Here is a 25,456-nt window from a genome sequence, read left to right on the forward strand (position 1 = left end):
GCATCATCATACAGCAGGGTCAATTAAAAGAGTCCTTTCAGGTTTTAGAGGAATACATAATTCCATGGTTGCAAGTGGACATTTTGTGCTATTTGCACTTGTGTGTCTCTCTTCAGAGCATGTTGTGGTGTAGAACCTGGAGTTCATTGTAAATTTAGGAAGACGGACATCATTGCATGTGACATTTCAGGAATTACTGAAAGACAGGGATAGTCTTGTCAAACATAACCATTGTGCCATGTGTGGAAAAATTCTTACCGTTCCATTTTCTAACTGCTTCATCCATCCATGCTGTGATGTACTGTAGAGCAAGTGATCATACGATACTGGATGGATTTTTGCAACTTTCTTACAGTGTTGCCTCAGCTGCACTGTGGTTCCCTTTGGCATTCTTCTGGGCTTTGCACTGGACCACAAAAATACAGTACCAAGATTTTCAATAAGCTCCTTTCAAAATGTTTCTTATTTTATTTAGTGGCCCATATGTCACTGTGGATAAGAATAGTGAAGGCAAGTTAAACTGCAGCAAAAGCTCCATAGTGGTGAAACTCATAACAGTGCAAAACTACAGTGTAAAGCTCAGTGGCAGAAATTAAGGAAGGAGACAAAAACTGCTTGCTTACAAGCGGGAAAGTGAGCATTGAGAATTGGCACAAGACAGAAAAACATCTTTGGGCTTAGAACACAGCGACCTGCAAACACATGACAGTGATTGTTTTTTTTTCTTACAATAAAGGAAAGAGAAACTGCAGTTTTCACAATTCAGCCTTTTTTTAATTGAAAAATGGGGCTATACTGTGCAGTTTGTGTGGCTCGATTAGATGAACAGCTTCATTTCTATCCAAAACTGGCTGTTCAGCAGGCAGAAGAGGCGTTAATTAGATAAAGATGACTTGGACCATTTTTCTGAACTTGGAAGCATATCAAACTTTGATCATTACCACACATTAAAATGATAGAGTTTTAAGTAGTCAGTGTGGAACAAAGGCCTCTGCAGAAGAGCAGAATTAGTTATTCAGTATGCTATCTTACACAAAGACCAAATTGGATTTGAATAACTATAATGTCTGCTTCATGCAAACTCACAGTTATTTTTTGTGTGGCTGTGCAGTGGCTAGGTTTGATAATTGTATCAATCTCCTGCTCAAATTGACAACCAGGTAGAACTGGAAACTGGTATCTGAATGTTAATTTCAAAGCAACCTGTGAGGAACAAATACTGAAACTACCTTCAACTTCCTTAGAAATGCAGGTTTTGTCTCTCAAGATTAATTAAAGTGCTCATGTCTAGATGGCATTTGGTTATTAGCCTTTGATTTCTCCATAGTTCATTGAAGAGAGCAAATTTGATCCTACAGTACACTTTTTTCTAGTATCTGTTAGTACAGGTATGTGGCAAAACTAGTACAGTTTGACACATTTATATAAACAGGAGTAAAGGTTTCCATTAATTGGGTGATCTTCCTGAAATCAGCACGGCCACCAAGATAATAAACACATATATTTACTTGTTTAGCCAAACCACTCCTGAAAGCATAGCAATTAAGGTACTTTCTTGTCTGTGAGAATGCTTGAGGGAAATGCCTTTTTTAAACATTTTTATTTATTCAATGTACAGTAAGAGATGCTCTCTCCCATGCTGAAAGGTATTTTATGTTCAGAAAGCTGCAACTTTCCGCGACTCAGGTGGGATTGTTTATTCCAGAATTTAAGAGGCTTCTTTCAGGCTACAGACTGGAAGCTCTTAATAGTACCCTGTTGTGTTGTAGGCCAGTTTTGGTAAGAATGATTGAACAGGCTGCTCATTTCCCCCAAGGTGGGTCCTAATGGCACTTTAACTGTTATCTTTGAAGGCAGCTATCGATCTCCATAAATTAAATTTTGCTTTTCTAGGCAGACAACTATTTACCAATGTATTTTTCTTATCATATTAACACATTAAGAAAGTGCATTTCATGAAGTTGTTGTCATGGCACACTAGATGATCCAAGGCCCTGGAGGACTTCTTAATCCTTTTATTTCTGGAGGCTGCTGGATGGTTGAGTTCTCCTCTGATCCAAAGCTTGATGTTCAAGTCAATTTGATTCAAGTCGTTCAAGTTCTTTTTAGGTTTTTTCTTTTTATAAGAGATTTCTTATATCAAAAGCGCAGCCAGATTGGGGCCATATGGGGTGGTTTGGCAGCTGGAAGATTACAGAGCAGGAGACTGGTGTGGTTTCAGCAGTGGACAGACCCACACCGACCAAGACAAGAAACAGCCCGAAAGATTCACAGCATTTGTTCTGAGATACAGTCTTGGCTGTAATTAAATGCATCAGTTGGCCTGATACAGAATAGAATTTGTACAAACGCAGGTGGGGCTCTGATTCTGAGTTTGATACTGGGCCATGTCACTAGCGGACTGTGACTAAGATTCTCGTGGATGTGGTGCACGATTGGCTGAGTGCCTCTGAGGGGAGGGTGGGATTAGACAGGGCTCTTTCAGAGGCGCAGAGACCCTTCATGTGTTGCCCGTGGCACGGTAAATGATAATCGAAGGGAAGGTGGGCAGGTCCGAGGATTATGGTTTTGATTTCTCATTCCCCCCCTGCGTGCGGGTAGTCGTTCATAGCTGAGAGACGACATGTAAAAAACACAATGTGATGACATTTTTGATAGCTGATGAGTATATCTCCCGCAATAGTCATAAACACTGAAATAAGTATCAAGCTTGATTTTTTTTTAATTTAGGAAAAACCTTGGCTCTTGTGAGATTTAAACCCACGCACGGAACCTGTGTACATTTGTATAGTGTGTGAGCAGGATTAAAATGGCTGGTGCTTTTGGAGGAAAAACCCAGGCTTATGTGATTGTAGGAGACCCTGACTGCCTCCCAGTATGAGCTGCTACCCAGCATGTCTAGTTCTGCATCGTATATGTAGGTAACTGGGAGTGGGCTGATTTTCAACAAGAGAAGAAAGTTCTATAGGGAAGAGACTAATCCCCTGGTATTGACCATCGGAACAATAACACCTAAAAAGGGAGGTAGAAAAGATTTTTTTTTCCAAATGTTGATTCTCATTACAAGGATTTGGAGACAATTTTCAATTTGGAATCTTATAATAAGGTGCCAATGGCTTATGGCATATGGATTGCTGTGCTTAAGAGATTAAAATTCAAACACATTTGGATGAGCAAAACTCATTTAATCAGTAGATCTGGATGAAGTAGCTGAATTTATGCATCAGTTTCAGATTTTTAATATATACTGTACAGTGATTATTTTATGTTCCTGTCTTGACTTGCATTTTTCAATTGAAAATTAGTCCCACTTTTAAATTGCACAGGTACTCTATCTGAAGCTCTGTCATTTCATGTCAGCAGAAAAGGAACAGAGTAATATTTAGTTTTGCGTATTTGTTATGTTGCTTACACAGCTGCATAACTGGATACTGCACTAATCTGCCAGTGGCATTAAAAAATTAATTAGCGAAGCGATACCTCCAGCTCCAATTAATCATTGTTATCTATTTACATGAATCCAGATCAAAGTGAAATGCATCTGGTTATCACTGGGTAGTTTAAAAGAGCTTGACTCAATGTGTAATGAAATCGACCAGTCCATGCCTGTTTGTGCAGTATAAAAGTATAGGCTCTTTGAACTGCAATGTGGTCAAAAAAATAATTTAATGTCAACTTTCCAAGCATTTCTGTTCATCTCAGCTTTAATCATCAGTTCCTTGCAGTACATAGTACTTGCTTATGTGCACTTTACCTGGAGGTGGTTCATGGAGCTTGAAAGAATTTGCAAAGAATAATGTTAAGATATATTTCATGTGGACAGGAGTTTTAATTTTCTTTCATTCTGAATATTGCCTAACCTATCTTTGCAACAGTCATCAATGCTCCTGCTAAACCACAATTAGGAGATCTCTCCTTACAGCAATGCTCTGAGGAGCTCCAGGCACAATATTGTGCTTACAATTGTGATATTGCCACCCATGCAGAACACGCTAAATATTAAATATTACTTTGCCTCATTTGAAATTAATGGTCTCTCAGTAAATGTCAGTTTAAAAAATGTTTTTTTTCCTTTTGCTTTGTGACTTAATGCAAATGTCAAGACTGCAACTCAACACCTAGCACAAAACAGAACTAACACCAACAACTTAGCATGGGCCTACAGTATGTGCTTAGTGAGGCCTGTGGCAGCTGGTGTTTGTAATACAGGTGCACAGAGAATTGCACAGATGATTCCAGGAGGGCTTGGTCAGCAGACCCTCTTTATTGTTCTGGTAATGTACTGTATGCGAATGGTCGGCCAGAACTGTGATTCCCCAAGCAGGAGCCTGCAATAGTGTGAGTTCCTCTTGGGTCGGCTTGATTTGCCCTGGGTATACTTTAAGAGTGGATCGATGACAGGACAGAGAGCCAGGGCACCAGGGAGCATGCAGAGGTGTCAGTGAGGGTCACATCACTCATCCAGTCGGTGTGAAGTCTACTAGAAAGCAGTGTGGGAAATGTCAAGGTGTGCATCGTGGAGGGAAATATCCACAGTTTTCCCCCATTGTGATACAGTAATATCAAAGACAGATGTCCTATTAGTTAGTTAACAATGATCAATCGTCAACTGGAAGAGATGTGAAAGAATTATAAGTGGGAAATTTGTTTTTTTTTGGAAGAAAAGCAAATACTGTATACAGTAGTAGGGCGTTGAAAGACAAGGGGATGGTTCTAAAGAGACATCTTATAAAGAGGATTGTGATTTGTACACTTAAGTGAACTTCCAGGTGCATTGTTTGGACACTTCAGAGCTGTAGCTGTACAATTCCAGACAAGGGCCAGTTAGTCCTACAACCCTCAACCTACACTGTCTTTGATAGGCAGTCATTATGACAACATTCTGTATCTCTTTCACGCCCCTTTAGCTTCTTAATTTCCCATTTGAAATTGTATTATTTAGAGTCCAGTTCACAGATAAATCATGGCTTTGTTGATAGTGAATGGATTTAATAGGGCCTATTATGCTTTAAACAATTTTTTTCAGAGTACTCAAATGCTATCTTAGGGGTTGAAAACAATGAAAACAAATAGCACAGGACTTATCAGTCCAACCCAGTTTTCAGAGTTCTTGCTTTATATTATTTTTTAACCCTCCCCCCCAAATATGGGTCTTATGTTGGATGAATAGGCTTCGCAGACACAATATTGGCTTTCTCATTTTTCTGCTGTGGCAACTCAAAAACATAGAATAAAAGGGTCTGACTGCTAAATATTTCAACTGACAGCAGAAAGAACTTCTTCCCTTGGTGGTGTTGCTGTGGAAACGTGTCCACTGTGTGGTGAGGAGAGGAATAAAAGAATTTTCTTTCCTCTTCATTACTACTTGCGCACCTTAGAAAACAAACACCCAATCATGCCCAATAGAATTACAGATCTTTTGAAGTTTATTTTGCTCTCTGCCCTGAGTCGTACTGTTTGATTTCACACACTGTGGCAGACCGTTTAATAACTCAGAACTCAGCAAACAATTATTTTGTTGTTTTTTTTTAAGTCCAATAATGTAGCAGCAAATTCCTACTGTGCTCCAGACTTTTCTCATTGAATAGTGTTTCCTGAGCCCGCTTCTTAATTAGTGTTTGGCAAAGAGGTATTTCTGTATCTAGAACAGTCGCTGCCAAAAGTACAGTTCAGTTAAAGTGAGACACCAAAAAAAAAAGGTCTCACTTTCACCTCAAAAGGAAAAGAATTTTGAAACATAATGTTTGCTGAAGCATATAAAAATCTCACAACATGCACAAAATACATAAAATGAAAGAAATTAGTTTACAGCTTGAAGTTACGTCATTTTGCTACTAGGTTTACCAGTTTTTCAACCTATGCCATCTTGAATTCAGAAGTCACCTGTGGTTTCCTCTTTGCAGCATTAAATTTCAAGTCTACCCACAACATCCTGATAGGATTTGTGTCTGAGGGCTCCAGCAGCCAGTACATAACTGTAATCTTCCTTTTTATTAGAATAATTCCTTTGCAGTCTTTGCTGTTGGGATATGACTTACTGTATGTGCAAGGGACGAGGTGACCTCTGAGGGTGTAACAGCATGCATGTGGGCTTTTGTTCACGGGTGCTTGTCTCTTTAAGGTTGACTTGTGATCTCCTTTTTTTGTAAAAATCCAAGACCTTTCAAATAAACACAAATCCGATGAAAAGGTGGCATTGCAGTTAGCGCTGCTGTCTGTCAGTGCTGGTGTTCTGTATTCAGTATTCTGTATTAACTGAGATTATATGTCCTCCTGTGTTGGCATGGGTTTTCTCCTGGTGCGTTGGTCTCCTCCCAGGCATGCTGGCCAGGTTAATTGGCATCTCTGGCGCCAAGTGTCCCTAGATTGTGTGAGTGCTTGTACTGTATACCCTGCATTGAACCCAGAGTGTGGTATCACCTTTACCCTATCTCTGTCTCAAGGTTGCCTCAACCCTTACCAGGAATAAGGGGCTTAATTTCTAATAGTGGATGGATGGCATTCCAGTGCAACACTTCCTCCATCCTGCACACTACCAGCCTGTCAGAGGTTCCCACCCAAATTGTCCACCTACAGTAACAACTCCAGAAGTGAACACTAATACAGTACATTTCTTAACATTTTTTCTCTCATCCACGAACCTTGCTGAACTTCTCCATAAAAAAGGTTTCAGTGTTTTTTTTTAAACAAATCCTGCTTGGCCCTTCTGAATCTGCAGCTACTGTAGCTGTGCTAGATCCTGTTCTCCTCTCTTGGTTGATACTGGCCCACACAGTGCTTGTTGCCAAATATTTTGGAGTCATTCTGCTATGCTGATGCACCATGAAAGCACAACCAGTTTGTGTTTTACAGCTTTGGGGAACATACATAGTCCTTTCTGGAGACAGAAATAGTCATCAACAGGAGCTTCAGTTGCCCAACCTTCGCCAGTAAGCTGGAGCTACACAGGAAGAGTGGCAGAACATCTCACAACACAACAACACTGCCAAGATTGTGTTGATGCTGATACTATCCACCAATTTTATAACTGCTTCTTCCAGAGTCTATCCTGGCAAGCAACAGGCACAAGGCTGATGCTGACACTACCTTTGAAATATTTATATTTTTTGCAGTGTTTCATATCACCATAAACACTGCCCCTGAACATGTGCATTCCTTTACAACCACTTGTGCAAATTACAGGCATGCGATCATTCATAATGAGACATACTTTCATCTGCAGTCCAAGAACACTAGAAGGTAGACTAGAGGTAAATCAGGTGAAACAGAAGGAGATTTCATTCATGGCTTGAAACATCACAAGGACTTTGCAGCTCAGTAACAGTGGGGCTGTTATGTTTGTTACATTTGGCTACAATATTCTGCAATGATCATCAAGTGGTAGTTTTCAACAAGGAATAAACCACTGCGTTAAATCAGTAATGCACTTCACAGCTTCTGAGGGCTCTTAAGCATGACAAATTGTTTCGGCGCTGTTTATCACACCTAAAATATTGTAGTCACCCTTTGAACTTTGAGTTGAATATATCGACAGACCCGCAATTTCATTTTAAATCTAAAGGAATTCAACAAACATAGTTTGGAACAGTGAAACTTGTCTAAAGGTGTTCATTTGTGTTGCAATGGGTTTCTCAGATTCAGAAATCCTACTCCACCAACATTTTGTGTTTTAAGTGAAGATTACATTCTAGCCCAGGTTCATAAAAGTGGGATTACACCAGTAAAACGCAGCACAAAGAAAGCACTTGTGAGGAAACTTTACACTTTGTTTTACCACTTAAAGACGAAGTGTTAAATGTTTTTGCTAATAGAACAGTTTTCTGGCACACAGCCTAAACAAATGCCATCACACGTCTGCTACAGCTTTACTGCTGTATCATTATCAAAATGCTAAAAGTAATGTCAAAAAGTTGTCATTTTTTTAGAAATATCAGGACAAAACCGGATCCAATGATAATCAATGATAATAGTCCACTACTCTCTGCTCCTATTTCAGATGTTTCAACATAGATGGGTTGTAAATTTATTTGAATGGCTGAAAGAAGGAATCGAAAAGACTGCCCTAAAGACTGGGTTTTCCTGTATTTAACCAAAATGAAATTGTATCAATATGAAAGATTGCACTGATGAAACTGACATTAACGTACTGTAATGGTGCCACCCGAAGAAGGCTCCACAGCCGAAACATTGTATATTCTTTCTTCTCTTTTCAGCATGGAATAAACCTATTACTTGTTCCATAAATATAACCATTTGTAAAGTGGACTGTTTTAATTATAATTATATGTATTCACCGTGATCAAGGAAATTGATAGAAATCAGCTGAGTAGTTTCTTGTTGATCTGTCCTGGTTTCAGATGAACAAAGTGTGGCGTGGGTGAGGTTACAGTAGGTCTTGAAAATGTGTAGCAATGTCCTAAATCGTACTCAAAGCAGATGCTGTAGTAATTGCAATGTGTGTGTGGTGAGCCAGGGTACTGGGAACCCTGCAGTGAGAGACAGTTTGCTTCACCAGGTATGGACCAGTGTCGGAACTACAGAGAGCACTGCATGCAAAACATAAATACAACACAGTTTTGAAAATTAGTTCCTAAGGCAATAGCAGCAGGGTGTATAAATGTGTAAGCCAGGGAAAATAATTACTTCTAAAGGAATTTATTCTTTTTTTTCTTCCCTTACAGAATGGAGAAGCATCCTTGTTTGAAGTGAACATCCGTTACGTCGGTGGACTGCTTTCAGCATACTACCTGACAGGCGAAGAGGTAGGATTTATCGACAGCCATTATCCCAGCCATTGTTTCTGAATCAGGTCGTTTGTGTCGCTGAACTATTGAAGAAGAGGAGTCAGGCTGGATTTATTGCCAATGATGTATGGCAAAGACCCCACCTCACTCACACAACCAATGCGAGCAGAGAAGTGTTAAGAGTACAGTATATTGATTATTTAAAATCTACAGTACGTTTGCATCAGCATTCCACATGCTGTTAAAACGCTCACTGTGAATCCATTTTGAAAGAGTAGACATGTAATATAGGATCGTTAACATATGCATTCAGGTTTGCGCTTAATGGGAATTGATCTGGAAGTGCAGAGCATCAAAAGAATACATCTTTTTGCCATGCAGTGTTAACTTGAAAAAAAATGTTCTGTGCCCATGTGTCTTTTGGGAAGCCCTTTGTTAAAAATTGCATTTTGTAATATTGCAAGATGTCCTACAGAGAAAGCACCAAGCCGATCCTATGGATTGCTACTGTACATGTTAAACTTCTGTGCCTGTTTGGGGTTTATTGCACAACTGGTTTATTCTTGAGAAACATCTGGAAATCGATAATACAGAATTTTGAAAAGTGGGTAACTCTCTCGCCTTGTAAAAACTGTTTTTAAACAATCTCTTCTGGAATGAGAAAACAATGTGATCATTAAAGAACTGTTTTTCAAAATGGTGCCTGTCCACATTGGTGATGGAACTGGAGATGTTTCAGATGAGTCTGAATGGAAAAGTCCTGCATGTTTCCATTTTGGACACGGGGCTTTTGAAATAAGCTCTCTAGGAAGCTGCTCAGTATTGCTTGTGTGCATCCTGTGAAAGGTGTTTTCTGAAAAGGAGGGCTAGGCTGCAGTGATCTTTGGTTTGCTGTAGTATGCTGGCTTGTGTTATTGTCACTCTGCGTTGCACACCACTGCACTGACACAATTATTGAAGAGATGGAGCACATTGTCTTCTTTCCCTGATTGAGTTATCAATGCAATTTAGTGTGCAACGATTCATCATCCCTCAACACTGTACCTGCAGAAGATGTATTGCAATCTTGCAATCTATGCAATCTACTGTGAAAGACGTATTGTTGTTCCCGAGTCCTGTTTACCGCACATGGGCTGATGATAGCCAGAGTTTGGACAATCCTACACAAACAGCCCACATTATGAAAATCATAAATCATCAAGACTACTGTACATGACCATAAGCCATTCAAGACTAGGCAGTTTTAAGTTATGGGTCAGTGTAGTCCCATGGCAGTGGCACAGTGGTTAGCATTGCTGCCTCACAGTATTGGGGCCCTGCGTTCAGTTCCTGGAGTGCTACTGTATTAACGTGGGGTTTGTAAATGTTTTCCCTGTTGTGTGGGTTTCCTGTGGGTGCTCCAGTTTCCTCCCACAGTCCACAGACATAAGTCCATAGACATACGTAAGTTAATTGGCTTCTGGGAAAATTGGCGCTGGTGTGATTGTGAGCGTGTTTGTGCCTGTGTGTGCCCAGCGATGGACTGGTGTCTCATACAAGGTGTGCCTTACCTTGTGGCCTTTGCTTGCTGGAATAGAAAATGGATGGATCAGTCAGAGCAGTGCGAGTGAAAGGTTTATATTGATTAGTCTGGGTAAAAGAAAATATTCTTGCTTTTAACTATATAACCTTTCTGAAGCATGTATTTGTGTCTGTTTCACTGTTTTTTAACGTGTTTGCAGTATATCTGGGGACATTTAGTAACTTTATCTCAAACCAGGATTTGGTTTTTCTAATCTGATTTGTCAGTAGAGCCTTCCCGAAGTTCGTTCATTCTAAGAAGCAGCAAAAAAGATGTTCTCGCGAATACACTAATTTAACACCCATATGGGCAATAGCAGTGCATTTTTGCTTTATATACAAGAATCGGGATCTGTTTTGTACAGATAGTATAGTGTTATGGTGTTAACAGGGAATAAGGGGCATTGAAGTGTTGTAGGAAAAGGCACAGTTTATTTCTTTTATGGGGTGGAGTGATGGGTTTAATGTGGTTGGGCTCTAATTAAGCCTTTTCACTATGATCATTGCCCCATTGCTAGAGTATGAAATAACTACATTATCACTCTGCTGGTGATGATGTATGGATTGGACAGAGTTGAGTTGCTGTTGGACAGAAGCTGCCAGGTACTTGGCAAAAGGTTGCTGGGGAGAAGAGAGTGCGGAGGTGAGAGAGGAGGAGGGGGGGTGACAGGCAGTCGATAGCGATAGTGGGATTAAATCTTGTGGGGGAGGCAGTCACGCAGAAACCTTCCTCATTATTCTCTCTAAGGATGAGTAAACGCACACAGAGAGACACTTTGGGGAGTTTGACAGTGCGGGCCACTGCTGCTCAGACCTATTAAGTCAGCTTCTTGAGCCAAACTGCTGACGCACAGCATCTGCAAGTCGCGCTGGCTTCTGAGACTCCCTCCAAGCACGAGGAAGAAAGCGGAAGCAAGCTGAAGACACGGGAGGGATGCTATCCAAGATGATTTGTTGTGTTTTTGTGCTCAGTGACAGAAAACTGGGACGCCACCCCCCAACCTTCCCCTGTCTAGCTGCAGTCCCTGCAAATATTTATTTCTTAAAAGCAACTTACAAATGTGCAGTGAAGTGTGAAGTGAAATGGTACCCAGCGTGCTCATTATCTTGCTTCTGCTTCAGAAAACGCTTTAATTGTTCTGGGCTCAGAATAGAACACTTCCCTTATGCTGTATGTACTGTACGTTGGGCCTTTTGGTGTTCCTTCCTTTTAATTGTATTTTTGCATTTGAAAACTGAGGAATCCTTGGTTTCACTGTGACAATCCGAAGCTCAGCTGTTTCAACGCGTTTGTTTTTTTTCAGTACTTGATCCTGGTCTCTCCCAGGATCAGAGCACACAGATCCTGTCCCCACACTACCGAACCCCACCACTCCATGACCACTGAATCCTCTGCCATTGGAAAAATTCTGCTTAATCTAAGTTACATGGGTGTGACTTTAGTTTCTGTAACCTGTTCAGAGGCACAGAACTAAATTAATAGGGTAGGCATTTAGGTCTAAAATGATAGAACACATCTTTACTTAAAGAGTTGTGGGGGTCTGGATTAAGATGATCAGCCAGATTGTTATAATTTATCCTTAAGGAAACAGCCAGATGATGAAATATTTGGAATGATAAGCAATGCATATTAATATACCCTTATAAATTATACTGCTACCAATTATACACACAAATAACGTATTATATAGAGAATTAGCTACATTCTGCAAGTAACCCAAGTGTTAGGATTGTGATTCTGGTGATAGCTTTAGTTGAAAAGTGTCCACTGCAGGGACAGAAACGTCTGTCCTAACGTCACCACCCTGACCGAGATTTCTGCACCTGATTCAGTGGTGCTGCACAATGAGACAGATGCCTGATCAGGTTGAGACACTGCAGAGTGTTCCATGGCCCTGGCCTGGTATTGACTGTGTCTGTAGTTATGTACTGTATTTATTAAAGCCTTATAGTGGAAGCTCTTTGCTTTGTTCATTTAGAAATCCTGGTACAATCCTGTGTCCTTGCACTCCCTCCGAAGTACAGTACCATAACTGTGATCTTGAGCACCAAAATGAAGAGTGAAGTTGCACAGGAAATGTTTTTTCTTCAAAATAATACATTCCTCCCCCCACATACATATACAGTACACACACATTCACTATTCCACCTTCCATCTTTACATTGTGTGACTGAAACTGCCAGTCAGTAAAATCAAACCTTTCATTTTTGTATGGCTTTCCAATCACAGAGTATTTGTGATTACAGAGCTGGAGACTTGTATTCTTGGGGGTCAATATGTTAAATTCATGTGGCACCATGGACTCAAAAGTCCTTAGCCTTTTGGGGTTCCTGTAGGACTCAAGATTCTTCTGGGTAATTTGAACATGTGTGTGCTCACTCAGTCTAGGACCATATTGTCATAAATACTGGCTTAACGTTGACCTAAAATAGGGTGTAATTGTATGTTCTAGCTAATTGTTAGAGTTGTTGAATTGCTGCAAGCCCGCCTTCTTCTTTCGCTGACCTACTTCTGCCTCCAAATATAGCTTTTGTTTGTTCATCCCAGTGAAGTTTATGCAAACATAGGTTTGGTGTGGGTGTACCAAATGAGTCCCCAGTTATTTTCTTTGTTTCTCCATTAGAAATCCGTGTTTTCATGTGCTACGCCCCAGTGGACTGGTTGAAAACTTATGCATGACTGTCTGGGAAGAGCTGAAGCACCTAAATGAATCATTGTTTTGTGACATCAGGATTTTAATGGATAGCTGATTTTCCCGGACAGAAGATAAGCGATTAATTAGGAGAAAAAAGAAGCCCCATACAGGTTATTGTATTGCCATGTCTTGTGGTCAGATTTGGAGCCTAAGATGATGAAGTTTAGCCTGATGTAATGATCGATATTCCTGAAAACATTTGGTGTGACCACGCTAATGGACTCTTGAAGCTAATCAATTCACAAGAAGATGGTGTAATTACCTTGTGTTGTCAAGCATTTTGGAGAGACTATTTCAGAACACGATCTGAATGTGTTCAGTCATGCATTATGTAACCATTATAGACTGTGCATCAAAGGAGGAAAGATTCTCACGTATCATTTCTGGAAGAAATGCCCGGGTTAGTTCTTTATTATAATTAGTTTGAATATTTGAATTTTCCACTTTTTTGTTTCCATTTTTCAATTAATACTTTTCCACTTTCCTGCCTTGCGTACCGAAGGGCCCTGTTGTGTGAAATTCTTGTTGATGAGAAAGCCGGTGGATCATTGAGAATTTTATTTCACAGCAGAACTCTGGCGTCTGTGCCGCTGATTGCTGTGAGGACAAGAGCCTTGAGGGTCTATCAACTGCAGCATGATGGTGATCATCAGATTATTCTCACCCTCTCTGGGGATATCAGAAAAATGCCCAGTGACATGAATTTTATGATCATATTTCACCTGGGGCAATGATCAAAACTTGGCATTAATGTTTGATTGCATGCCGCCATGCTATCCCTGATCTTAGACTATTTAGTAGATCCTTTTTTTCTTGATTATTCCCTTTAGTAATTCCACCACGCCTCTGATGGTATCCAAGCATGCCTCACTTTGACTTTTACTTTCCTGGATAGTTTACTCATTGACCGTAAACCAAGGCTGTTGCTTAAATCGCATCATGTCACTGACCCACAAACAGGCCAGTCCCTTGATGTGGGTTTTCCTTGGCTGGAAGCAAGAAGTCTGTGCTCCAAGAGCAGAGCTCGAAGAAGTGGAATTTGTAATTCTGTTTTCTAATGGGAAAGGAAAAACATTAATATACAAGATGCAAGAAGGCTGCATGATCCGGCAGTTAGGGCTTCTCCCCATGGGAATTCTGCTTTGAACCCCAGCTTTGACACTGACTCATGGTGTCCCTCCGTGAGTAAGGAGCTAAACTTCATTGTTAACCCTTAATCTGAGAGGTGAATGAGTAAAGACCCATGAAAAAGGTCATGCAGTAGCAGTTGTAGCTGTGTAGTTCACATTTTACTCCATACAAATGTCTAAGGTTAAACATTTTCTGCTAAATTATAATGATATATCATTTTGTATACTAGCCTATATGTTGCAGGTGCAAGAGGCAGGTCCTACATATTAGTAAGAGTGTTGTCTGAAGGAATGAATATTAATCTTACTATATAGTATAATCTCTCTTGAAACAGAGTGATTATACTGTATATTGCTGCATCTGTCCCAGTTCTTATTTATTCTAAAGTTTTGTGCCTTCTGAGAATTGGATTGTCTGCTAACTGAGCTGTCCGTCCTCAGAACTCTGCCTTGCCTTTGGGTTGTTATATGGTTAGTCTTTTGATTTCTGCTTGAGATGCTGCCAGATGCTATATTGGAGCTATACTTAATTTCAACTAGTGGAATACTTTATTGGCAAATTAAATTCTAAGTATCTTTTGAAAAAATTCACATGGTTGTGTAACGACTGTGAGGGCTCTGTTCCACATATACTGTTTGCCATACAAACAGGAAGGCTGCACAGCAGTGAAATAAGCCCTTTGCAACTCTTTGTACTGCACAGTGTCCCCTTTTCAACTGTATCTTGGACAGCATGGTCCAGGTATAGTAGTACAACCCACTGACCTGACAACACTACATCTGCAAACAACTGGGCTTGTCTGCCAACCTGGAACTAACAGGGCCTAATATTTTGTTTTGAATTTTGTTTCCAAGATCTGCTAATGCATAGGATTTAAAGAACTATGTATTATTTGCTGTGGTTTTTCTGCCCATTTGTTACTTGTATATGTATTGATTCTCACTAGGCTCAGTGATTAATTTCTCTACTTTCTTAAACAGGGAAGATTTTTTTCCACCCCTACTTCAGAATAGCTTTGATTTTTCTTTTGACATTTTGCTAGATGGGCAGCACAGTGACGTAGTGGTTAGCATTGCTGCCTTGCAGCACCGGGGCCCTAGGTTCAATACTTGGAATGCTATCTGTGTGGAGCTTGTATGTTCTCCCTGTGTTTGCATAGGTTTCCTCTGGGTTCTCCTGTTTCCTCCAGAGATTAAATGCAGGCTGGCAGGTTAATTGGCCGGGAAAACTGGCCCTGGTGTATGTATCTGTGTGTGCCCTGCAATGGACTGGTGTCCCACCCAGGGTGTATCCTGCCTTGCGACCATTGCTTGCTGTGATAGGCTTTGGCTCCCCCTGCAACCCCGCAGCTCTGTACTGGATAAAACGGTTAGAAAATGGATGGACTTTGCAAGATTTACATCGACTGAGGTGTGGCCTCATCCCTCAATGTATCCTGGATGAATTTAAATGATCACAGGCAAACTAGCGAGTAAGACAAACCGTGGGAGGACAATGTCAGCTGCTGGTTTCTCGTGCTCAAATAGCAACTCTCAAATTTCCCCTGCAGCTGACCCTTAACATGCCTTCAAACAAAGCATCACTGGGCTCAGCTGCACTGCTCTGCTGAATTGCACTCACATCACAGAAACCTCCTTACAGTTCAGCAAGATTGAAAACAGTTCACTGGTCCTATTTGGCCCAGGCTGAGAGATGGTGGGCGGAGAATGGAGGTACGCTGGCTGAGCTTTTAAGAGCAATCTCTCCCGCTGCCAATTGGCACTGTGCTGTAATGTGTCATTAACACTGTCTTTACAAATGCTTCTCAAGAGGTCTTTTTCTGCTTTTTTTAAATGATCCTCATCCATCTTGCGTGTTTCCTTCATAATTTGAAATGACCCAATCTCAGTTCACAGCATGCCAATGAGCTGCAAGTGAAAGGGGAGGACAGATGATAGATGGAAGTCTTCCTGTCTGAGTCAGCCAGATCATCAGAAACCCCTGACCAACAACTCTTTCTGGAAATGTGGAGAGAGGTCTGCAGTGTATACTTTGCATATAGGGGTTATTCTCTGCTTCTGAGATGTAATCACTGGGATCTGCTGTTTGTAATTAACTGCTCCCACACACCACAGAGCACAGGAGGTTGGAATTGGGCATTGGCATTCCCAACCTATCAATACCTACTGTAACTGCATTTCATAACACATCTACAGTATACGGATTATTTCCAGTGTGTTTCTAGCTTGCATATCAGCACTGTTTATGACTGGATCCAGTGTCATGGTTCATTTACCAAAAACCCATAACTAAATGTACAGACATGGAGACAATATTGATAGGTTTCATTATTTTTTGGACAGATTATTATGATCCTCAGATACCTTGTACTGACTGTGTGCTACAGCTGTTATGCCCAAGAAAACCATAGCTTGCAGCTCTCTGTATCCTCAGAAACCATGTGCATCTTCACGAGGAGTTGACTTCCACCCAGGGCTGTTTGGACTCTCTCAAGCCGATTGTCCAACCAGTTGCTTCTCAAGCACCGGACCAGGGATACAGTTCCCTGCCTGTAATCATGCATGGTAGCACAGCCATCCCTTTCTGCATCTGGCCTGATAGTTGCACTTGCCTCCCAATCCTATCTACTCCCAATCTCCATCTTCTGAATCTTCAGTCTGTCAGCTCGCCGTGTCACAGCAGCTCAAAATGAATACACTGCTTTGTAGCAGAACTATAAAAAATGAATAGAATATTTTATACTGAACTTTAAGTTGTTATCCCCTATTCTCTTACATTTCCCATGTCCAATAAAGATTCTTTCCTACAGCTGGTTGAAGGCATTTTAGAGATGGTTATAATGCTCTGGTATCATATGAGGTTTTAATGACTGGGAAACTGGGCTTTTTTCAAAATTCATCTCTTTCCCTAATTCTTGATAAATATTTAACTCGGTGCTTTTGTTATAGATGTTTTGTTCTTCTCCGTAAGCTTACATCTCTGCTTCTGCTGTGCTAGAAATGGGTATGCTGTTGCCAAGTTAAATCGCTGGCTGATCACCTGGAATAATAGCCTGTGGAATAACATCTGGCACGAGGATGGTACAGTTCTGCCTGGTGTTAATGTATGGCAAAGCACGCCTTGACTGTTGTCTGGTACAGCCAGAAAAGAAAATGTGTAGAACCATACAGGTGGATGTTGGTACTGTAAGCTGAATGGAAATGGACAGATAATTATGTGAGACTTAATGAAGACTGCCTCTTAAAATTAAGCTTGGGTTCTTCCTTTCAATACAATTTAGCCACGATGTTGAACCTGGGCTCATTTTGCTTTTGAATGATTCGAATGGCAGGCACGACAGTGTGCTATTATTCAAACGACAGGTAAGCAAAAACTACTGGGGCCTGTAAACAGGATATTGCACACCTAAGCTAGTCAGTCATTCAGAGACCTAATTGAACTTTGTGCATAATCCCTCTGTGTCACTGATTTTCTGTGTTGGTGTTCTCTGCAGATAAAGCAAAAGAGATAATTAGCAAAGCAAGAAGGAACAAGGGTGAATGAGCATGCTAGCACAGACTAAGTGACACGGAAAGAATGTCTTTAATAAGGTGCCAGTTCCATTTTTGGTTGTGGCCGTTTTGGGATTTTTGTGCAATATCAATGAATATTAATTGCCAAATACAGAGCTAGGATGTCAAGTGATATTATGGGGACTTGTGGGGGCTTTGAGGAGAAAAAGGATGAGAGGGTGTTCATGCTGACAACAAGAAAGTAACTCTATGATGACAGACTCTGGCCACTCTTTGTGTAATGGTGTCTTCTGTTTTGTATTCTGAATGCTATATTTCTTTTAACTAATAAACAGACTCAGACCTGTAGAGGAGACTACATTGGTCCAATTCAGCCTTGATTTGACCAGTTTAATTCTTTTTATGACATCTTAAGCAACTGAAACTTTAAAGAGCCCCTGGGGATTGGAGTTGGGGACTATAGTTGTCACAGCTTTGACAGAAACAGGATGTGGTAATCAGTGACAAGAGTAAAGACAACAATAGGGTTCAATAGGGTTTTGAGGAGGACAGATTATAAGACATTTACTTCAGTAATCATAAGGAAGAATGTTGCCCTGTGTTTTTTAGGAGTAGGACTGTTATAAAACATTCAAGCACTTTTTTCAGTTCAGTATTGGGAAGGTACAATGCATATGCATTAGTTTGGCAACTGGCACAGATATGAACACTGTTGCAATTCAGAGGCAGTATCCTGCAAGTCTTGCTTTCTTAGACTATTGGATTTCTTTCGCACTTCATGAAAACTGGGCACGTTGAACCTCAGCAGTTCTTCCTTTAGTTTTGTTTTTCATGTTTAATTCCCACATCAGAAAATCAAGCATGTTCGTAATTTACGCCTCCAGGCATATTTCTTTAGTTGAAATATGTGCTCCTAGAAACATAAACATAAACCCCAATTGCACAAAGATTCTTTCTTATTTTTGTCATTTAAATAAAATTTGATCCACAGAGAGCTTTGTAGCACATGAAATATTCAGAGCCCTACAACAGACATTTTCATATTCACGAAAACTTGCAGCCCATTTGCATAGTCTGTGGAGGTGCCTGAAGAACAGGCAGTCAGTGCACAAGAGAGAGTCAATTAACAAATAACATCCCATGTACTCAGTTGTTTGCCTGCAAATGTTCTCAATGAAAATGTTTGGACTTCCAGTTTTGTGAGCAAACACATTCAACCTGTCAATTTACTTTAATTTGATTGGTCTCAGCTGGGAAGTCTCTTGTTTTTTTCATTTTCAACAAGGAAAAAAGTTATCTTCAATCAATCCTGTAGGCTATTTTTCCCAGCCATATATAAATGATTTGCAAATGAAATTCAGCACAATGCACTAGAATGTAACTGAATGCAATGCTTTTTGATTCTAGGCAGTATGATACATCACATTTTTTTATACTGTCTCCTTCCAACCAAGCCATTTAGGAGCTCTGCACATAATTAAAAGCAAAATAGGAATGTCCATGAGTGAAACACACTCCAGATACAATCATGTTTTGTATAAAAAAGCATAAAGCATTAAAAAAATATTGGTTCTTGGTTTTGAATCTAAAGTCTCAGCAGTCCTAATGTGAGTGGCCCAGAGGCTGAAAAGCCCTAGTAGACTTAATGGAATAATCAACAGATCTGGGGAGCATTCAATAAACCGGGCACTCTGCTGTGGTGCTCAGAGGTGGAATTTAGCTCTTATGGAAAGGTGCTGTGAGAGTACTCTCTGGAACCAATGGGAAACTACCACAAACAGTTTATGAGCTGTTATGCAAAAATTTCAGTGCAGGCCAGATGGCATTAGCAGAAGAGTGCAATTTCTAATAGCCATGTAGACCAAGGTGAATGAACACAGGGTTATAAGATGATTCAGATGTGAGAATTGTGGGTTTTTGTATTTGTTCACCTGAAAAGCTGGCAGACGCAGCCCCCTCACTGGCTGTGAGCTATTGCTCTGAAGTGCTTTCATCTAATGGGACGTTAAATTGAAAAATTTGCATAGAGCTCCACAGCTGTTTGCTTGCTGGGCATCCTCTCTCCAAAGAATCCTTTGAAATGTTGAATTAGCAGCTCTTGGACACAAAGGGCCCTGGTCAGTGAACCAACTTAGGATTCAATGCAAACACTTTAACGGTGATGTGCTGAGGATTCTGTTGGGGCGCACCAACCTTGAGCTGCATTCGGAATAAGCTAAAGCCTTTTAATGTAAAACCGGGCATAACAGCAAATAGTTTCAGCAATCAGGAGAGAGGGGAGTCATAGTGCTGCCATCTCTGAAACCTGATTTCAGGTTAGTACATTTTTAGGAAAGGGATATGGAGCACTTGGGATTTATTCGGGTTAATCTCTTTTTATTTTGCCTTTCGCTTCATGATCAGTCTTGGGGTTTAATTTGAAATATTCTCCTATTTGACCTGTTGAAAGTGTTTAATAGGTATTTTATGCTCTCTCCTTTTTTTAATGTTGCATTTGTACAAGTGTTGCCAACTTATGCACAAGTAGCATACTGTAGGCATTCTTTATACAGTATATGTACACAATACAGTATATAAATAAAGCTGTGTACTCCAGGGACTGAATTGATCAGCACAGCTACTGTAAGTGTCTCGCATGAAATAGGTCTGTGAAACGTGGTGTCACATGCACTGTAGGCACTTCCTAGTCTCCTGCTGTCCAGTGTCACAGATGGCTGGCTTTTTTATCTACAGAGGAGCAGCCCAGCAGGTAGGTTAGCTGTGATTTTCCCAGCTGAGATCCTGTTCCCAGCCTTTCCCGAGGGCTTGTCAGGATTGTCTCATTGAAAGCTGTGGGTCTAATTAATTGAAATAAATTTTTGACAGTGTTCCAGAGCATCATGCCCGCTTCTCTTTAGTATACTGTACAAAATTAAAAAAAAAAACTCTTGCCAGATTAGCACTTTTTGCCTTTGTACCTTTTTTACATTGTGTTTTTAACACTTCTATATGCAAAATATTTTTTTGCTTTGGATCAAGAATAGGTCAGAAATACTATTTTTCAGTACTGAAATGAAGTGCAGTCCAATTGTCAAGAACTACAAAGAGCTTTGTTTGACTTAAAATATGCAACTATTGGAAGTAAGGTGCTGTTCTTGTTTATTAATATACTTTAGCATACAGCATATTTTGGAGACTTTTCTCCTTCTTTCTGTAGGGAGAAAAGGCAACCATCAGTCTTTGAACCGAAGCTATCTGTATTAAAATAGATTTGTCCTCTGGAGCTGGTTTCTGTGAGGCACTGTGCCTGCAGCAATGACTGCTGTGGACTTTGTCAGCCCTTGTCTAGACATTAAAGACCCCAATCAACACATTTTGAAGCTGCCAACCATAGTCAATTTCCTGTACCTCGCAGTGTGTGACAGTCTTGTTCAGGCTGCTTGTTAATTGTGTTGCTGAACATGGACTTTTTCAACTGGAACAGTGGTCTTTTTTGCAGTGTTTAATGCAGTTTTCAACAATGGTCCCTGTAGTTTTCTCTGGATTGTTATTCCCCACATATTTGGCCAATATCAGTTCACAGACCTTTCTTGGGTCCTTCAGATCTTGTTAAACTCAGTTACAGTGTTCAGAAACATTGCTTTTGCATTCTTAGATTTTAAAAGCAGAACCAGTGGGGATACAGAGTGGCTCCAGTGATGACAGCCTCTTCTCACAGTCCAGGCTTTGACAAGGTTCCACACAATGGAAAATAGAGCCTTTTCAATGTGCTGTAGACCAGGCCTCTACAGCAAGAGAGAAATTTCATTCTACTGAAGAACAAGCCTCCACAGCGAGAGACATTTCGCTCTGCTGATGAACAGGCATCCTAAAGAGTGTGCTTTAATAAAAAAGCATAAACATCCCAAGGCCCAAAGCCGTACTAGATTGTTAATTGTGTTGAATGTAGACAAATTAACCACATGGGCTCTCTGGTGGCTCCTACAGGAGTTGTCACAGACATTTTCAAGCCATTTCAATCTGACTCTGGCCTGTGGTCATTAATCCTGACCTGGCAAGAGTTCATTTTAAACTGACACCTTCTGTAACATCTCAGAAGTAACCTTAAAGGTGGGGATAACATTATGAGGAATAGCCACTGTACTATAAGTGGAAGTATATCAGCCTGTTGCACATGTGTCCATGTCAGGTCTTGCATGACATTCAAAGCCAAGGCTACCAGAGTCTGCTGTGTTTGTGCTTGTTCTATTTACTGCCTGGAGTTGTGTAACTGCAGTTTTCCTATGGCTGGTCATTGTATTTGTTTATGATACACCAACTTATTTGTAGTGTATCAAATACACACACACCAAAAGTTTCCTGATGAGTGGCCATATTGTGTGTTTTTGCCCTTATCTCCCAGACTTCGCTGCACTTTTGTGAAGCAAGATGGCCGCTTCTGCAACCATGGCAACATGGAAGACGGGGAACTCGGAAAACTAGTCAAATGTTTTTTCCTTGCTGCGAGATCAGTTTAAGAGTAATAGTATGAGGTGGATTTTTTTCCAAGCTCATATGATGGCACTGTTCCCCGTATATCTTCACAGTATGGGTGTGAAAGTCCAGGCTTTTGTGTTCCCTGCTTAGGCTGGAACAGAAACTGGATGCTTAGCAAATTTAAGAAGTGTGGCCAAAGAAAATCAATGTTTTTCTTTGTCAATGGTGGTGTTATTATTTTCATTATTTTTTCTGTACTTTATATTTTTAAAACCCCTTCATTTTTAGTGGCATTATCCCCTTTTCATGCTTTTTAAACTGTTATTATGTACCACAAATGAAAAGTAGTACTGTTATTTTTTACAAATGTTTGCTAAACCACAACAATGAGCCCTTGGCTAACAATGACCCTTTTCCACATTTATTGAACATTCAATTCATCCAGGCAAACGATGACCAAAATGTCAAGGTTTGGGGAAAACTTAGTGACAACCTGAGGGGTTACTGTTAAAATTTCAATTTCTTAATATGGAGTTTTGCAATGAATTGACAAAAGTTCTCTAACAAGGCTTACAATGGGCCTGTTGAAATACATTTAATATGTCTAAAATAGGATATTCAAAATTGCTGTCATATTTTTATTTTGTCAGGTTTAAGCTAGAGCTTTTAATTAATGGTTTCAAAGGGTTTCTTCTTGGTCCCCCTAAGTTGAGAGCTCCTCTTGAATACGTTAAGGCACTGTGTACTCTACAGCTGTACAGGATTATTACTGTACATGTAGTTGCTGACTGATACAACAACTGAGTTTCAACTGTAGGCTCTACCAGGGTCATTTTGTCTGTTTGGCCTTCTTCAAGTGATTCTCAAAAGCTCCACTGGTCCATCAAAGCACATTGTTGATCAGGACTGCTGCATCATGGGGGTAGGATCTCACTGCGGTGACTGTGTACACACAGCAGTGAAACCCAGGATAGTGCTGAGAGAGCCTCCACTGCTCTGTCATTCACTTGTACTTACTGGGCTGTTTTAAGAGCTTAAGCAAGTGGCCAAACGAGAGGAGGTTTTTTACTTTGTTTTGCTCGTCCGGCTGCCGGTACCAGAGCCAGGTGGAGTGGAACTGTCCACACTGGGGTGAAAACACAGAGAGACATGGTCAAGTGAAGCAGAGCTTGATTTCAAAACCCCTCTTGATGGGAAGCAGGAGACATCCTGGCCTGTGCTTTGTGGGGTTTGTCAAAAGCATAACTATAATTGAACTACTGAAGTGAAGCATGAACTACAACAAATGGATTATTGCGTTTCTATTTCCTGCAGGCAGATAGGAATGTAAGGTGGCAGAATGTTGAAATCACTGCCTGTCGCTTCTCGGCAGTATCTTCTGCTGGAGCTGGGGGATTGGCCCTCAGATGCAGCCATCTCTGTCTTCATCAGTTTCGTCTCTTCATTTCACACGTGGGTGGGTGTGTGGGCTGCATAATTATCTCGTTATGCTTACAGAAAACTGACCTAATGAAACACTCGTTGAAACGCATATTAATTTAGTAATAAAACTGATAAACACCCGAACAATTTGAAAATTACTATACTCCTAAACAGTTTATAAGCAATTTTAATTAGGTGATTTTAGCACAGGAGTTTGACATTGGATAATAGCTATTATTAATTACATAGTGAGGAAAGTGTACTTTTATTTCTTATTTGTGTGTATAATGACAAATGTTATTTATATTCAGCTTGCATATCTTTGTACTTGCCCTCCCTTCTTTGTCAGGTTTAGACAATGGTGGGCTTTATTTGCGAAAGAGTTAACTAAGACTGGGGATTGATTAGCAGCTACTGAAGAATCAGAACAAGTTTGATTGGGTGTATATAACCTGTCTTCCCAGCAGTCATTACTTCACATCCCATATAGGCAATGTCTATATCCAGGCACAGTGCCATCGCATTCCCTCAGGGATTTTTTTCACCGGTAGTCTTGTCAGGACACCTCAGGCCTAATTGGAGTCAAACTATTCTAATTTTTCAGGTGAGCTTCTGCATTCGTGCTGAAAATGAAAGCACACTATGTGGTTGTCTTCCCATGGATTAAAGCTTAGATGTATGTGTGACTCAAGGGAAATATTTCTAAAGGCTGGCTAAGACACAGGATGGGGTAGCAGGCTCTGAGGACTAGGGTTTGCGAGATGGATATGACTGAGAGCCTGGTTCTTCCAGGGCATCTGTAATCCATTATACTTATCTTCATAGTCTTGAATATGGGAGACTTAGACATTTGATTTTAGTTTTCAAAATTCTGAAAGGTAGAGACAAAGTAAGCCAGGATTACTGCAATTTTACATCAGCAATGAAAAGGAAGTGTTAAGCACTGGCATATTTAAGACAGCAGTATCTTTTATACTCAAGGTGGCATTTATTGTTGAAGCTGACTCTATAGTATCCTCTAAAAAACAGCACGATGAGATTCATGGATCAATAATCTAGAACAACCAAATAAGAGGGTGCAAATAGCCTCTTTTTATTATTAGCCTGCCTGATGTTTCTTAGCTGGTAAATCTATATGAATAAAACAGCTGCATCATAGCAATACCAAAGCTTTTGTGGATAATGCACTGTGACAGGAATAAAATCGGCTTGCGGCGTTTGAGTTTGAGCACTTACTGGCCCTGGAGGTGACATGCTGACTGCCTGGGCTTTAGGTGAATTTCTCTATGTAACCTAAACCTGCGATGGAAGCACATGCCCTTTGGACTTTCTGAAACTGGCAATGTGCTCACAGTGCATTTGCCAATACCAAGCAAAGATGCTGTATGGTCAGCATTGTCAGTCAAAGCACAGTCAGTGCCTGCCACAGATCTGGTTGTGGAGGTGATGTCTTCATGAGAGGCTTGCTTCAAAAGGGGGCTGGAGAAAGGACATGATGCTTGCTTAAATTGCAACCTTCTGATCTCGCCATGGGGCAATCGCCGCATGCCCAAACGAGGACGGCTATGTATCTATGTCTTGTTAAAAGTCTGCAAGCCAAGCTTAGGGCACGAAGCGGGGCTTGGTGACTCCCATCGGGGGCAGTCGGACAAGGATGTGCAAATTGCAGTGGCAGCAGAAGAGCGGCACTTCAGTGAAACTCCAGTTTCATACCTTCGAGAAGTGTGGAAATCATGCAGATCGACCGTTCTCTATGCCGTTGCGTGAATACATCAGCAGATTTAACATGATGGAATCCGGACTGCAAGAGCTTCTCTAAATGCAAACCTCTGTCAACTTCAACCAAGTGTTCTTGTCAGTGTCTGGTGTCTCTACGCAGTGCTCACTGCTTTACTTACGTCAGTGGGTCTGTGGATCCTCATGTTAGTGACTTCAA

General features: G+C 40.6%; 1 protein-coding gene across 2 annotated transcripts in view; it reads left to right on the plus strand.

Annotated features, from left to right (window-relative positions):
* The window catches only part of LOC148820629 (mannosyl-oligosaccharide 1,2-alpha-mannosidase IA), a 214,072-nt gene that overhangs the window by 147,354 nt on the left and 41,262 nt on the right, over positions 1-25,456 (plus strand). The window contains exon 4 of one of the 2 annotated variants that reach the window (XM_088932790.1): positions 8,682-8,762. The exons of the other annotated variant lie outside the window; for it this stretch is intronic. Within the exon in view, the coding sequence (XP_088788916.1) occupies positions 8,682-8,762 (81 nt within the window). The remainder of the gene's footprint in view (positions 1-8,681; positions 8,763-25,456) is intronic. 2 annotated transcript variants of the gene reach the window in all.

Source organism: Atractosteus spatula, chromosome 14 (assembly GCF_055471065.1).
Source record: "Atractosteus spatula isolate fAtrSpa1 chromosome 14, fAtrSpa1.hap1, whole genome shotgun sequence".
NCBI lineage: Eukaryota > Metazoa > Chordata > Actinopteri > Semionotiformes > Lepisosteidae > Atractosteus > Atractosteus spatula.